This window comes from Triturus cristatus, chromosome 4_1, assembly GCF_964204655.1.
Source record: "Triturus cristatus chromosome 4_1, aTriCri1.1, whole genome shotgun sequence".
NCBI classification, from domain to species: Eukaryota; Metazoa; Chordata; class Amphibia; order Caudata; family Salamandridae; genus Triturus; species Triturus cristatus.
Window position 1 is genome coordinate 1,291,900,686 of NC_140585.1, and position 16,170 is coordinate 1,291,916,855.

The following is a 16,170-nucleotide window of genomic DNA, read 5'->3' on the forward strand; positions in this document are numbered from 1 at the left end:
ATAATATGCAGTGTTGCTATTGTGCAATAGCTCAGGCTGCTTCCATTCCAGCATTTTCACCAGCTGATCTCTGCAATGCCTTTCAGTTTAGATTGTCACTTGTCAGAACCTTTGTACATCACCCATCTGTACTCCAGGAATTAACAGGGATTTACCCAAGGAATAACAATTGTGCAAATGGCTTAAACCAAGCTTAGGCCTCAAACAAGTTTAGTTCATCAAACAATACATGCTCATATTGGTTTGTGTCTTCCAAAGAAACTATTGTAGAATATCATCCATTGTGAACCTCGCAAGATGGTGGATCTTTATAGAACACTCATGAAGCCAATCATGCCGCAGCTCCATAGAGCCAGTGACCTGCCGCTTGGTGAGCCATTCCTCAAGAACCACAGCCAAATGACCACACTGTTTATTAGGAGCTGGATAACATTATTTTAATCTTCTGAGGCAACATCTAACACATGGAAACACTGTGCAGTGCTGAATCAGCTATAAGGTAAACATAATTCAATGCTGATAAATAAAATAACAATTAAACAAAATAAATAAATTACATAAACACATATTCTCATTTTCATATTTTATACCGTCCATCTAATAGTTTTTATTATGCTCATTTATATTATTTACATCTTCGTTTTCCCCACAAATATATGATACAATTCTCAACTTAATATAGTTCAGATAATGCTTAATTTGGATTTTCTAAAAGGACAAAACCCTAAATCTCTCTCTATCACACAAAGCACCTTGTTAATAATATTACGTTGATGCTGTTTTTAATATTACTCATAAAATGATGGTGCTTTTCGTCTCTTACGACATCTCTCCAGGAGATCATATAACATTTCTCTAGGGCAGATTTGAACCACGGAATGTCATCATGAGATGACCTGTATCAGTGTGCATCTTTAAAATAGAGGTATTTGAGCTTCAGGTTCTGGTAGACAAGTTGGTGCCCATCAGTCGATCTTTTACCCATGCCTTGTGATGGGTCTCTGGAGCCCTGTCCCTCATCTGCGCTTTATTTGAGGCTGTTTAATGTGGATCATTGCAGTTAGCTAGAGATAAACGAAGCAGTGAGACACCTCTTTTGCTGTTTGTCTATTTTGTAGGCCCTTCAGCTAGCCGGCTTTCCATCTTCTACATCCATGGCCCATCCTCTCCTTCGAAGACCAGGTTGCTCCACACATCTTGAAGGCTCGACCCTGTGCAGTATCTTCATACTTCATGCCTGGGCCGGCTCGACTCCACTAGAGGGCCTGACAGTTCCTCATGGGATAGATATTGCTCGGTGTTCACCACCCATGCATTCAGGCCTCTCTTCCGTTGCAACCTTGATGTCTGTTGATCAGGTTCAGGTACACATCAGACTTCAGGAAGCGAGGGTAGGAGTCCCGCTCCATCAGCAGGTAGACTGACCGCTGAGCCTCATCGAAGCATGTCAGAGTGGCCTCTCTCACCTTTTGGGTGACAGATTCTCTCGTGTGGAAGTCAAGGTTTACCTAAAGAAATAAGGGAATAAGTTGTAATGTGTTAATCTGATCCTCTCATAATATCTAATGCATGCAGTGAACTGTGACGTTGCAGAATCAATCTTTGCAAGACACATGCAGGAAGATACTCAAAAGACCACTTGTTGGATGTGGCAAAAGTAGGCAGTTCACTAGGCTACAAGGTAGGGTGCTAGATGTCACTACCATTCATCTGCATACATATTCTCTAGCTGTACCCCCCAACAGCACAGGAATCTACCTAAATGCATGTCTAATTCCACTTGTGACTTGCACAGCAGCCTACCAGTGTAAATGTCCAACATACAACATACACAACAAACCATCAGTATGATTACCCAGCTCTATCCCCAACTAACACAGCCATCTACATGTCTGACTCCACATAGTATATTGTTCAACTGTGGCATCACTCCAAACTCACAAAATGCAGCCTAACTACACCATTCAACGTGTCTAGCTCCACTTGTGGCAAACACAACAATCTACAATTAGAAATGTTGAGCCTCACTCGCGACTTAGAAAACAGTCCACCAGTCTAAATGTCTCGCTCCACTCCGAAGCTCTATAACAAGACATGATTGGACAAGCCTAGTTCCACTCTGATATTTCAGCATTCGACATGTCTAGCTCAAATCCTCTGTCCTGACATACTGAAAAATGTACAAATATACAGATCAAGCTTCAATCCAGACCTCAGCAACAATCGACAGATATGCAACCATACAGCAGTCTGTATGTCTTGTTCCGCTCCCTACCTACACAGTAACCAACCAATATACTTGCCTACTACCCTGTCTACCCAGTAATAAACCATTATGCATAATCATTTTCTTACTTTACTGCCTACCTATTGACTTCCCATCCATCTACCAGTGGGCAGGCCAAGATCATTCCCTACCTGCCCGCATGAATATTACTCGGCACACCTAATTCTCTCCATGACAAGTCAACCATTACTAAAATACCCACCTATGTCACTGCCTGCCTAAGTATCCACCGACCCATCATCCAACAGACTACACATCACATCTTAGACTACCGGTCCATCCAGCTACCATTCTACGTACCGCGTCACCTTCAATTTGCCCTGCCTAATTACCATTGCCCAACCATTCATGGATCTATCAAAGAGAGGACACAAGGAAAGAGAGAGAGGGATTGAGAAAGGGGTAGGAAAAAGAGTGAGAAAGAGAGTGTGTGGAAGGGAGAAAGAAAGCGAGAAAAAGATTTCAAGGGAAAGGAAAGTTTGGGACATAGTGAGAGGTAGCGTGAGAGAAAGAGCAAGAGAAATTGGTTAAAGAGAGAGAAAGGGAGAGAAATACTGAAAGAGAATGAGGAATACTACAGGTAAATATATCAATAAAGAGAGCAGAGAGAAAAGGATGAAAGAAAAAATGCAAGCGATTTAAGAGAGAAAAAGGGAAAACAGGGAGAGGAATGAGAGAGCAACAAAAGTAAGAGCAGTAGAGAGGGCAAAAGGGATAAGGAAATATGAGGGAGTAAAACAAAAGAAAAGCATTGAAGAGAGCAAAAGAGAGAAAGAGTGAGTGACAGTGGGAACTCACTTGTAGTCTTCAGACTGTGGTAGCACAGAGCCTCCCACCATAGCTATTTTACACAGAAACTGCACCACTGCTGCCTGGGCACCATTACTCCTTCTTAGAATCGACCCAGTCCCAGATGTTGACATACCTGACGCGGGGCGTCTGCTTGGATGTATTCCTGGTAAATTCTCTCAGTCTGACTCTGCAGGTTGTCTGTGCAGGCAGTTTTCTTGAAGTGCTCACAGGCCAGCCAGAAGTCCAGATTCTCATCGCTGTACTCCGACTTCAGGAAGACATGGAAGGCAGCTCGGCCAGCTATAGCGGGGCAGAAAGGAAGTAGAGCTTAATTTTAGCCTGCATGTTGGTATTACAAAAGGGCGGCAGAGCCTTTCAAGGCCCCGTTCTTTAATACAGATAGTGCATGCTCTGATGTGCACTGGCGCAGTCTCAATGAGCCATTTCATCATTCGCACAGGGGCGGCCCTAAAATGAGGAACATCTTTTACTCTCCACCTGCACCATATTACAGACACAGGAGCAGAGGAAAAGATGCCATTAGGGGGAATGCTGACAGTGCACAACATAGAGGTGGCACCTAGTCAATGCATCCTCCCCAGCCTCCTTGAAATTTAAGAAAAAGAGCCCCAGGGACATCCTCATGCATCCCCGCAAGCAGGTGCGGTCGCTCACCCCATCTACATGCAGGAGGATCTCTGCACCCCTTTAAAACCCAGGCCTGGTTACCACCAGCACAGTGAAAGGTGGACAGGGACGTCAAACCCCAGTCTGCCTTCCACCAATGCGCTGTTCCCTGTCCAAGCGTGGGTTCTCTATGAACAGCCCTTTTGCTATGATTCAGTGCATTGCCCTGGTGTGTACCCAACTCACACACTATAGTATGTGCTGCTGGACAAAGTGGGACAGTGCCCATATTTATAATATGTCCCTAGGTCCCATTTTTCCCCATCAGACTTTGACCCAAGAAAGAGAAAGGTAGAAACAGGAGAAAGAACAAAGAAGCGAAAGACGGGAAAACAATGTGAAATGACGAAAGTATGGATATAAAAGATCCGTTGAGAGTGAGGTAAAGAGAAGTGTGTGGTAGTGAAAGAAAGGTATGAGATAGAATCCACCGTGAAACTGTGGTATTTGACAACCCTGGCTCTGAACAGCACTGGTGGCGGTGCCTTCTAAGAAAACCTCTTGTCCCTCATACTGAGAGAAATGGTTGACACGCATACAGATGGGGAATTTGGAACTCTTAAAGGGGAACATGTCGTTAGTGGTTTTTTTGCAGGGCCAAAACTATATGATGCCCTTCATCGTGTCTAGGAGCGCCCTGTCATATAGGTTTGTGTCTCCACTACAGTCAGAATGAGAATGAAGATGATTGTTGGTGCTACAGCCCTTCCTGAAGGTTTGATGACTACCAGGAAATGCCACTTTTCACCCTAATCCTACTAAATGGCCTGGAAATTCTGCTGCACCTTCTTGCACTCAAGAAGCCCAGCCAATCAACGAGGAGTCTATGACAAGTATTGTGAGGTGGCGGTAGGTAACTCAACGCAAAGAGCGGAGGCATAGGTGTCTTTCAAGTCCAGGACCTTTACATCATGGTTTGTACCCAGAAGGCAGCAGCTCTATGTGGACAGGAAGAGGCAGCAGTTGCTATCTCCAAGAATAAGGACATTTGTGAAATCACAGTCTTTAGCCTGACACTGAGAACTGGTGAAATGGTGAGGTACTTACCATTGTAGCAGAGCAGGCGCTCCAGGGACTTGGACCAAGGTGCAGCCTCATCTTCATGGAACCTAGGGGAGCAGCAGAGAAGAGGAACGTTTACTACATGGAAAAGCATATCTTTTACAGACACATCAATTCCTAGACCAGGGCCCATAATCAAGTCATGGCAAAAGAACAGAAAAATGTGCCCCAATGCAAAATAAAATGAGAGGCCTAGAGCTTGAAACCACCCATCACAAAATGTTAAAGTATTAATGTTTCACCTACAGAGACAATCTCAGTTAAACTGTAAGTGACTTCTGGCTTCCTGCAAGTTTTGGGGGCACTCGGAGGTCTATTTACAAGTCCATTGCACCGGTGTGCGTCACTTTTTTTGACACACCGGTGGCACAGTGTGCCTGCTCATATTTACAAGCCCATGTAATACCACCCTGAGGCTTTTTGTGGCCTTGTACATGTGACCCCCTTTTGCACATTACTCTGTTTGAAATGGGAGTTCCATGAGTGTTGCTATGGGTGTCGTCACGCAACATCCATGGAATCTGATGCATTCCCAGATTTACAGGGTTTTGTAAATGTGGAAATGTGCCCGATTCCTATGCCTATCAAGAGGAAGTGTAAGAAAGGTGCAATGACGAGAAATACCTTTATTCCGACCCATTTTTTCTTTTTCAATGTGTGCTGCATTCTGCAGCACACATTGAAAGAGGAAAACACCTCTTGTGATTGTTTTTGTGTGTGAAGAAGTCACTTCCTGCACAAAAACAATCACTCCTACAACGCTGACACCCTTGCAGCGCAAGGGTGACTATGTTGGCGCATGGCACCTAATTGTGCGCCAGGGTAGGGTAAAAGGACAGGAATGCTCCGCATCTTGTACACACAGCAGCGCAGCAAGAAGGCTTGCTGCGCTGCCCTATGGCAAACTACTGTATAAGAGACCCTCGGTGTTACTGTTAGAAGGGTTCTACTATTATGTGTCATGTCCCTCTGTTGTAATGGTAGTGGGTGTCAGACCAGCTGTCAGCATCTGGTGCTCTTGGCTAGACAGAGGATGGCCCCCCTTGAGGAAGTGCGACCGCCTGCACCTCAGGGTGATGGCAGCATGCTTTACTCCACTGACAAGAGCAGTCATGCTGTTTTTTCAGTTCACAATTATACAGGTATACTAGGCTTATAGAGCGTATATTTAACAAACACAATAACCCTGTGATTAATGAGCATCTGTATTTAATTTGAACCCCTGGGGTATCTGGACAACACTCTCTCGCCCTCTTTCTTGGCATATCCTATGATCAGAGGTGGCGGTACATTCCACTTCCGCAAGGAATGGTGCAGCAGCATCACTGGCTTTCTACTCACTCAACATCTGTGTTACCAAGTTATGTGTCTCTTGGAAAATCATACTTAGCTCTTAGGTGCATAGGACTCTATGCTCTATCCTCATGTGGGATCATTAACACATGGACTAAAAACTGCCATTAAAACCTTTATAAAAAAGGTAGCCATTTTGTGTTTACAGTATGCACAAAACTTACCAAGGTGTAATACATTACATAGAAACCGTTTTTTTCTTTATAATAAATAGTTTGATATCAATTGCTTTTATATGAATGGGTCGGTCAATAAAGTTAAAACCCCTTGGATATGTCGCACACTCGGAGAAAGACTGAACGTTATTCTGTTTAGTGTGAGCAGACTACAGTAAAGACCAACTCCCCCAATCCTCTTGTCCGTTTTCTATGTTGCTGTACTACTCACTTCTGTGACTTGGAGTAGGAAGGCTTAACGCCTGGTTCCAGCTGAGGAAGCATCGATTTCAGATAAGCCTTCAGGTCCATGCTGGTGGGCAAAGAGAGAGCAAAGGTCAGTTGTTGGTAAACCGCTATCGCACCTTAGTAACTTAATTTTACATTGAAAGTGATTGCATTTCTATGAGCGCCATCAAACCTTCCGCTCTTTCCCTGCCTGTGATATGGTTTGCAAGCCTCACTCTCTATAAAACGTTCTATAAACTAGAGAAAGGTACCAGCTGGAAGAAAAGCCAAACTCAATAATTGGCTGTTGCGCACTCCTTTATTTCGAAGCAAATTTAGTGATAATCAAATGTTTATCAATGCTATAGTGTGTATTGCGTGCTGGTCAGGAATGAGGTGGCCTGCCTCTTGTATCATACTAGTTGAATTGCAAGTGTAATGATGCACCTGAGCCTTTCTGCACTGCTGTAATGAAGTATTCCTACCTAGTTTAAGAATTTTTTCACTGTGTCTTATCAACTCTTTATACATACTATTCATACATCAATATGCCATTTATCATGTCTTTTATTTTCTGTGGTTTCTTCTCCGCTAATGCATAATCATTGTTTTTAATGCATTGATTAATTTAAATAACATATACAATTTTGACAGTTCATCTCTACAGTTAACAGACTATAAAAAAAATTATTCTTGTCTCACAAGATGTTCCCAATGCATTTCGGGATAAATGTATCCCTTCTTCAGGGGTGTGAGAGAAATTGCCGATCGTGTAAGAGGATTAAAGCTAATGCCTCAGTGCGATTGGTATGTAATGACCTGAGGCCTGAATGTTGCTATCTGGATTCAATAGCTTACCCGCTTCCACACACGGTCTGGTGTAACAATGTCCTCCGACTCTGACGCGATACGTCTGTTTGGCGTGGTACTCAGCGTTTCTAATAGTAAAGGATGGCCATCAGGTCATTGCATACCAAACGCACTGAGGCATTAGCTTTAAGCCTCTTACACGATCAGTAATTTCTCTCACACCCCTGAAGAAGGGATGCATTTATCCCGAAATGCATTGGGAACATCTTGTGAGAGAAGAAGAATTTTGTTTATAGTCTGTTAACTGTAGACGTGTACTGTCAATATTGTATATGTTGTTATTGAAATTAATCAATGCATTAAAAACAATGATTATGCAATAGCGGAGAGGAATCCACAGAAAATAAAAAAACACGATAAATGGCATATTGATGCATTTATAGTATGTATAAAGAGTTGATAAGAAACAGTAAAAAAATTCTTAAGCTAGGTAGGAATACTTCATTACAGCGGTTCAGAAAGGGTCAGGTGCATCATTACACTTGCAATTCAAGTAGGAAAGAAAAACTAACATTGATGCCAGACATTATCTACCAGGACATTTCTGCAATCAAACAGTGCCCCCCCCCCCCCTTCAAATTGCATCAGGACATTTGTGACATCAGGAAAAAAAATTGGACTGGTGCAGAAGCATTTTCTGGTATGTACCATAGAATAGGGCATCCATACGTTTTCTGTTTGCATTTCTTTTGCTGAAAATGTGGTCTCTGGGTGCTACAGCATCAAAGGGCCACATAAGAGAAAGAACAAGAACTCTGCATTCACAGGAGCATATGGAGGGCAGTTATAGCAGCTTCAAAGTGCCGCCAAGCCCTGGCACTGCAGTTGCAAATGGGTGAAATGTTGAGATGGGAGAGAGGCACAGCTATAGAGAACCAGTGTGTGGTAGGCTGTCCAAGCCTTGCAGCTGTGCTGGCACGTTATTTGTGGGGCTCTGGTCCCATGCACTCACCTATAAACCAGCATGTGAAAAGGCTGTGGAAAGGATAGGAGATATGACAATGCGGAAGAAACAGGAGGTGCATAGAGTCCTCACAGGGCATACGTTTCCATAAACCATAGGTTTCAAAAGATGGTATTCAAAGGTTGGAATCCATGATAGATTTTAAATAAATCCATAAGCCATAGGTTTCAAAAGATGGTGTTCAAGGTTAGAATCCATGCCAGATTTAAAATAAATGCATAAATCTGCATGCAATGATTCTCAATGAGACCAATTAACTCTTTAAGGTTGATTGCATTACTGAGGATTCCGAAACACTGCCCACACCCTATGCTCACACCTTTGGTACAATAGTGCTGTCGTCATGCGTTGGCGGCCTGGTCTGTTCGCAACGCAATATCTTGTGACTGTGGAAAGAGATACAGTGTGGAAAGCCCAGTTCCTCTTCTCCCATGAGAATGTATAGACAACTTCCTCATTCTGGTGAGAAGGAGGAACCACCAGAGTGTTCACCCGCTCCCTACGTCCTGTTTACTGTGACGACTGCAGGAGAGGAGGGAGCCATGCTCACAGTGCTTCGTCTATCTCTACGACATGTGAGATCACCATGGCTCTTCTAAAGTCGCTCAATGGAAAAACTAGTTCATGTTATGGACAGTCTGGGAGAGGTCTATTTATCCTGGGACTAAAAAAAATAGCAAATGTAACAGTTTAACGCGTAATATACACTCCTCTTTTCCATGAATTGGACGTGGAGTGGGGCATGTCCCTGCAGCTTTAACTTAAAAAGTAGGTGGCAGTGTACCCCGCTTTCAAACAGAGGTAAGTTCCCTGGGGTTCTCAGCATCTTTGAGTGTCAGCACTAGATAATGGAGGTTCTTTAGGAATGAGAAGATGAGAGGCCCAGTGCAGCTGAACAAAATGCTCTGAACGTTCCTCACTATCCAGTCTCCAGTTTTCCTGAAATATATCCACCTCTCCAGGCCTGGCATGATAGTTGGGCATTATCCTTCACCAATCACTGTTCCTAAGGCACTGGGTGTGCCAGAGAGATGAGCTCTGCCAAGACAATCCGTGAGTCAAGTCCCACAACTTGGCACCAAACTTTACAGAAAGCTGTTTCGCCTCCATGCTACTAGGACACAAACTTCTCTTTTTTTTCCTTCACTATTGAAGATCTTGTTGTCTATGAAGCGCCTGCAGAAGCTTCACGATTTGCGATATCCATTTTTGCAGAACCTCCCTAACCTGTTCCACCATCTCCAAATGTGCCTCTGAGAAGACCACAGTGACTTGGACACCAGGATCTGGACTGTATTGGAACATTTTTCTATCTTTTCAAGATACTATGTCATACATGTATGCAAAGAGTTTCTCAACTTTATGATAAGAGAACGAAAGGAACAAATCAATGACTATTGAGTCACTGAAGGAATGAATGAATGAGTGACCTAATTATTAATTAATCCAAATCCTGTTACAGACAGAGCTTCAAAATGTGCAGTTTCGAGGCGTTTAAACCGAAAGGTAAAAAAGAAGCATTAGTGGTGATGGTGTGTAAAAGTCTACTTCTAATGCCGCAACGGTTGATTTCTGAGATCTACCTATACATTCATGGCGCAAAATATTTATGTTGTCCAAAATACTTCGGAAACTACACACAAAATAATTTGAAACAACAGAATATCTTTTGGTAGCAAAACCTATACCGATGTGTGTGACCTATATTATGTATGGAATAATGCTTCTCCAGCCATATATAACATTCGTGCAAAACATTCGAGGGATTGCTGAACCTCAGAAACAATGAATCTCTGGGAGGTATTTTTTTCACTAACTCCACAGAACACCCAATGGTTCTGTTCAATCAATATTGTTTACACTCTAACCCTCTTTCAACTTCTTAATTGTATTTTTTTTGCTAATTGAAAATGTGTGGCTACGTTCCAATTAGTGCCACTCAGTTCAAGTACATTGAAAAATATGTTCCAGCGAAGAGCAAAATAATTCCTAAGAAGGTGAGAAACCATGCACTTTATTTTTGAGAAATTGGCGGGAATTGTCTGAATTTGCGCAAATGGCCCAAAAAGTGGCTTTTTTCATGCAAAGGAATAGATGGCATTAAATAAGTCAGGTGAAATATGTGCAGGACATTGGTGTGAGAAGATGTATCTTGGTTAGACATTTTTACTTTAAACAGTCTACTGCCAACAAACATAAGATGAGAAATTGCATAATTCCAAAATGTGTGAAGTTGACAATTTGCGTGAGTGTAATCAAATTTTACACTGGTCTATTCCTAATCTCAAAAAGGATCGTGCTACCACCGCATCATCTCTTATCAATAGTGCTAGCCAAATCATATTGTCCAATAGTGACCTGTCGATGCTGCACTTCCGTGGGACCTTGGCCGATCTGTCTTAAAGGTCCACAGAGCATTAGTTCAACGATTAGAACCCAATAATGAATGATAAATTACAGTAAATACTCTTTGATGGCTGTAGCCCAGCAGGGTGGGCCGGACCTGCCCACCTCTTGAGTTGCACATCCTGTAATTGACCCGTTTGGGTGGACTTCTCATGATTCTGATAGCTCACTAGGTAGCACCCAATGGTTTGCGCACTATCAACCCAACAACTCGCCATTCACAGAGGCGCGCGCGTGCGAGGTACACTTACAAGGTCCTTGGCTTCTTTCTCTCAGTCGCCTCTTCTGTGCCCTCCTGGGCTTTGGGCTCCACTGTGCTGGACACGTGAGTGTAGAATATCCCAGGCATCTTTGCGAGCGTGTGCCGTTGGGCTCGTGGTCTTCTAGTCTGAAGTCTTTCCGCAGCGTGCTGTGGCTAAGGCCACGCGCATCACCCTCTTTTATGGCTGCTGGCTGACGTGGGTGCAGGGGGCGGGTGAACGAAGCGCCGTTATCAACTGACGTGACCACAAACGTTCAAGTTCCTCTTTTCTCGCTGTTGACGTGTATATTGAAGCAGACAAAAAGGACCTAGCAGACAGACATTCCGTGTCAGATTTTCAGCTTTACTGGCTTTCAGAAAACAAGTTTGTTTTTATTTGACAATCCCCTCTTTACGGGTTAAGTCCTGCCTATGAAGAGTGAACACTTTCACACGTGCGTGATGTCCTCTGGGAGTTTCCATTAGCTGCGACCGTGAAGATATTGGTTAATTGAAATACATGCAGATTGTGAACTTAAATCTTTTTGAATGTGATTCAGTTTTTAACTTGTTCAGGTGGGTGCTGTGTTGGGCACCTGCATTCAGTGTTTGGAATAGAAACCTAGAAGTGCAGGTACTCACTACATAGAGTCCCTGTTTGCTCCCGACAAGTGCCGGTACTCGCCCATTAAATGTATAGCAGCAGTGCTGAGAAGTGCCAATAATCAAAGAAGTGGAGGTACTGAGTACCGGACAGTACCGGCTCATTTAAAGCACTGCCTGTATGACTTTTTGAGAGCAGGAGCTCTAACCAGGAAACATTTGTGGCTGGCACTTATTCATGTCTTTGGTGGTAAGTTAATGCGGTGCTTAGTGCAAATGCCTTTACCACAGTCGCATGAATGCAAGTGTCTAAAGGCGATAATGCGTGACAAGAATGTTTGCGTATGTTTGCTGCGTGTCATTTTGTTGCGGTGGTGATGTGTTCTGTTGCGGTTGTATTGCTGCATTTTTGCTCTTGTCTACTGCAATATGCTCTGCTGTTGGGTTCTATTTGGAAGTTTTATTGAGTTGTTCTGTGTTACGTTTGAAGTGTACTGTTTTATTGCTCTGTGTATGTTATTGTGTTATGTTCTGTTGTTTATTTTAGATACAGCAATGAATACTGCTATATTTTAAGTCCAAAGTATCTCATGCTTTCAAGGGTCCTGTGACAAGCAACTGCTTTCTCTGGTCTGCAGTGGTAAACCAGCACTGCTACAGCTCTTCTAACTGGAAGACATTAGTCAGCCCCAAACCGTGGGAGGCCGTGGCTTAATTTAGCACTTAGAGGGCGCACTTGTGCCATAGCCCCAAGACTTTTCATCGTCAGACTTTGACCCAGAGAAAGCCAGAAAATGGAGGAAGAAGGATGAAGAGAAAGATAGGAAAAGAGTGATAAAAGAACCAGCAAGAGTTAGATAAAGAGCCAGGAGGAGTAGGGTGGAGAAAGAAAGGGACATGAGGTGGAGGCCCGGCAGCCTTAGGGCTTGGCAGTCATGGCATTTGGCCGCGCCGGAGACTGGTTCCCAAGAAAAGCTTTGGGCCTCTAGTTAAGAACTGTACACAGTGATGGGAAGAGTATAGCTCATTATTGGCAGGAACCAGACTCTTGCATAGTAGTGCAGTATTTAACAGCTGCATTGCAGCAGTCCGGCTTGGAGCTGTAGATGTCGTACTGCTGGAGTAGATACACCCTTTTCACATGGGGGAGTGAGTGCTGTCCTGTCCTTCCTGTTGATTCACCGGCTGCAATATATGTTCTACCAAATTCAGAAAGAAACGTGAAAGCTATGTGTGGTTTTACCAACTGTCTGTGTGTGTAGAAAGCAGGGCAGAGGGCAGACTGTCAGGGTCTGATGATGTTACATGTAATGAAATGCTGTTTCTGTGTAAAGCTAAGTAAAATTATGCACAACTTGGGTAGAGTTTCTCCAAACCTATGTCTTTTTATGGGAATGATTGAAATCATACATTGCGGCGGCATGTAGGAGGGGAACCATCAACTGGGATCTTAGTGCCCCAGAAGGATGTCAGATTGAGGAAACTGTGGAGAAATGCACTGTATGTGTCTCTAACACCTTACCACTCTTCTTACATCACTGGAGATCCTGCAACCAGTGGCTTCAGTCCCCTTCCTCTGACTGTGACCTGTGACCATTAGAGCCTCAAGTATCAAAGACCATCACTGCTGGCCCTATGGGGCAGAGGGTCTCGAACATTCCCTTAACAGAATTCGGCTTGCACTGGGCAGAATGCCCGGAGGTCACGTTGCAGAAGTCCCTCGCTGTCACTTGACAGAAGGCCCTCGCTATCACTTGACGGAAGGCCCTCGCTATCACTTGACAGAAGGCCCCTCTTTTTAACTGTGGCAGAAGGTGCTCACTGTTACTATAATGGAAGACCTCAGTGATAATATGACAGCATGCCCTCGCTGTCATCTAGGCAGCAAACCCCCACTGGCACTATGGAGCAAACCCTCAGTGTCACTATGACAGCAAGTCCTCTCTCACTTTGAGAGTAACCTCATTTTGACTATGACAACAAGCCGTCACTTTCACTATAGCAAAAACCCTTGCTGTTACTATGATAGTATCCATGTCCTTATGACAACCTGAACCACTCAAACTCCTGTCTGAGTAGTCTGCTGATGACAACCTGCCCTCGCTGTCCCAATTACAGAAGACCAGTACTGTCACTATGAAGCAAGCCCTCCCTTCACGATAAAAGCAAGCCCTCACTGTAACAGCAAGTCCTTGCTGTCATTGTAACTGTAAGCCCTCTTCTCACAATGACAGCAAGGCCTCACTTCACGATAACAGCAGGCTCGTTTCACTGACACCAAGCTTCACGATGACAGCAAGCCCTCTCTTCACGATGACAGCGAGCCCTCTCTTCACGATGAGAGCAAGCCCTCGCTTAACGATGACAGCTAGCCTTCTCTTCATGATGAGAGCAAGCCCTCTCTTCACGATGAGAGCAAGCCCTTGCTTAACGATGACAGCGAGCCCTCTCTTCACGATGAGAGCAAGCCCTCTCTTCACGATGACAGCAAGCCCTCTCTTCACGATGAGAGCAAGCCCTCTCTTCACGATGACAGCGAGCCCTCTCTTCACGATGAGAGCAAGCCCTCTCTTCACGATGACAGCAAGCCCTCTCTTCACGATGACAGCAAGCCCTCTCTTCACAATGAGAGCACGCCCTCACTTAACGATGACAGCAAGCCCTCTCTTCACGATGACAGCAAGCCCTCTCTTCACGATGACAGCAAGCCCTCGCTCAACGATGACAGCAAGCCCTCTCTTCACGATGACAGCAAGCCCTCTCTTCACAATGAGAGCAAGCCCTCTCTTCACGATGAGAGCAAGCCCTCTCTTCACAATGAGAGCAAGCCCTCTCTTCACGATGAGAGCAAGCCTTCGCTTAACGATGACAGCAAGCCTTCTCTTCATGATGAGAGCAAGCCCTCTCTTCACGATGAGAGCAAGCCCTTGCTTAACGATGACAGCGAGCCCTCTCTTCACAATGACAGCAAGCCCTCGCTTAACGATGACAGCAAGCCCTCTCTTCACGATGAGAGCAAGCCCTCTCTTCACGATGAGAGCAAGCCCTTGCTTAACGATGACAGCGAGCCCTCTCTTCACGATGACAGCAAGCCCTCTCTTCACGATGACAGCAAGCCCTCTCTTCACAATGAGAGCAAGCCCTCTCTTCACGATGACAGCAAGCCCTCTCTTCACGATGAGAGCAAGCCCTCTCTTCACGATGACAGCAAGCCCTCTCTTCACGATGACAGCAAGCCCTCTCTTCACAATGAGAGCACGCCCTCACTTAACGATGACAGCAAGCCTTCTCTTCACGATGACAGCAAGCCCTCTCTTCACGATGACAGCAAGCCCTCGCTCAACGATGACAGCAAGCCCTCTCTTCACGATGACAGCAAGCCCTCTCTTCACAATGAGAGCAAGCCCTCTCTTCACGATGAGAGCAAGCCCTCTCTTCACAATGAGAGCAAGCCCTCTCTTCACGATGAGAGCAAGCCCTCGCTTAACGATGACAGCAAGCCTTCTCTTCATGATGAGAGCAAGCCCTCTCTTCACGATGAGAGCAAGCCCTTGCTTAACGATGACAGCGAGCCCTCTCTTCACGATGACAGCAAGCCCTCTCTTCACGATGACAGCGAGCCCTCTCTTCACGATGACAGCAAGCCCTCTCTTCACGATGACAGCAAGCCCTCTCTTCACAATGAGAGCAAGCCCTCTCTTCACGATGAGAGCAAGCCCTCGCTTAACGATGACAGCAAGCCTTCTCTTCATAATGAGAGCACGCCCTCACTTAACGATGACAGCAAGCCCTCTCTTCACGATGACAGCAAGCCCTCTCTTCACGATGACAGCAAGCCCTCACTGCAAAAGCAATCCACCACTGTCATCGTAGCTGCAAGCCTTGCCTTCACGATGACAGCAAGGCCTTGCATCACGATGGCAGCAGGCTCGCTTTACTGACATCAAGTCCTTACTATCACTATGACAGCAGACCCTCGCCATCAGTGCGGCTGCAGGCCCTCGCAGTCACTACGACAGCAGGCTCGCTCTTTCAATAAGGCACGAGATCCTCGCAGCCCCTCTCTTAGGGAGAGTAACTGTTACATGTGGTATCCCAGACTCATGTATTAAACACCCGTTGACAGGGGAAATGAAAGTATATTTCTGCTTTCAGGCCCTTTTAAGAGGTAGTACTGGCATTGCTAAGTTCTCTAAAAGCGTCTCAGGGTATGTGCATGCACTCTTGCAAGGGCTGTTTTATAGAAGTTAGGAACCGACCGTCGTTACAGAAGATCATGAGTCTTACAGACAAATCTTTTTTTTCTGTAAAGCAATATAGGGGATGATAAAAACAAGATAAGGCGTCTCTTGCACCTACAGGAAGTCTCAAGCCAATATGTTCAATGCTTGAGCGCGCCTGCTGAACTCATGTGGTTAGGATGTCTGCCCACTTCTAGCCAGGAAGTTCGTCACCCCACCAGCTGACATCCACCTGCCAGACACAAGGGCATTTTCATATAACACCACAGCAGACTCGTGGA

The 16,170-nt window shown here is 44.8% G+C and overlaps 1 protein-coding gene across 1 annotated transcript; it reads right to left on the bottom strand.

Annotated features, from left to right (window-relative positions):
- Window positions 1–411: 411 nt before the first annotated feature.
- On the bottom strand, window positions 412–11,374 carry RGS1 (regulator of G protein signaling 1). Its single transcript, XM_085654805.1, has 5 exons — window positions 11,056–11,374; window positions 6,569–6,649; window positions 4,814–4,875; window positions 3,213–3,379; window positions 412–1,508 (listed from the first exon to the last, which is right to left on the bottom strand). The coding sequence occupies exons 1-5, from the start codon at window positions 11,151–11,153 to the stop codon at window positions 1,317–1,319; spliced, it is 600 nt and encodes a 199-aa protein (XP_085510931.1). The 5' UTR covers window positions 11,154–11,374; the 3' UTR covers window positions 412–1,316.
- Between the last annotated feature and the right edge of the window lie 4,796 nt (window positions 11,375–16,170).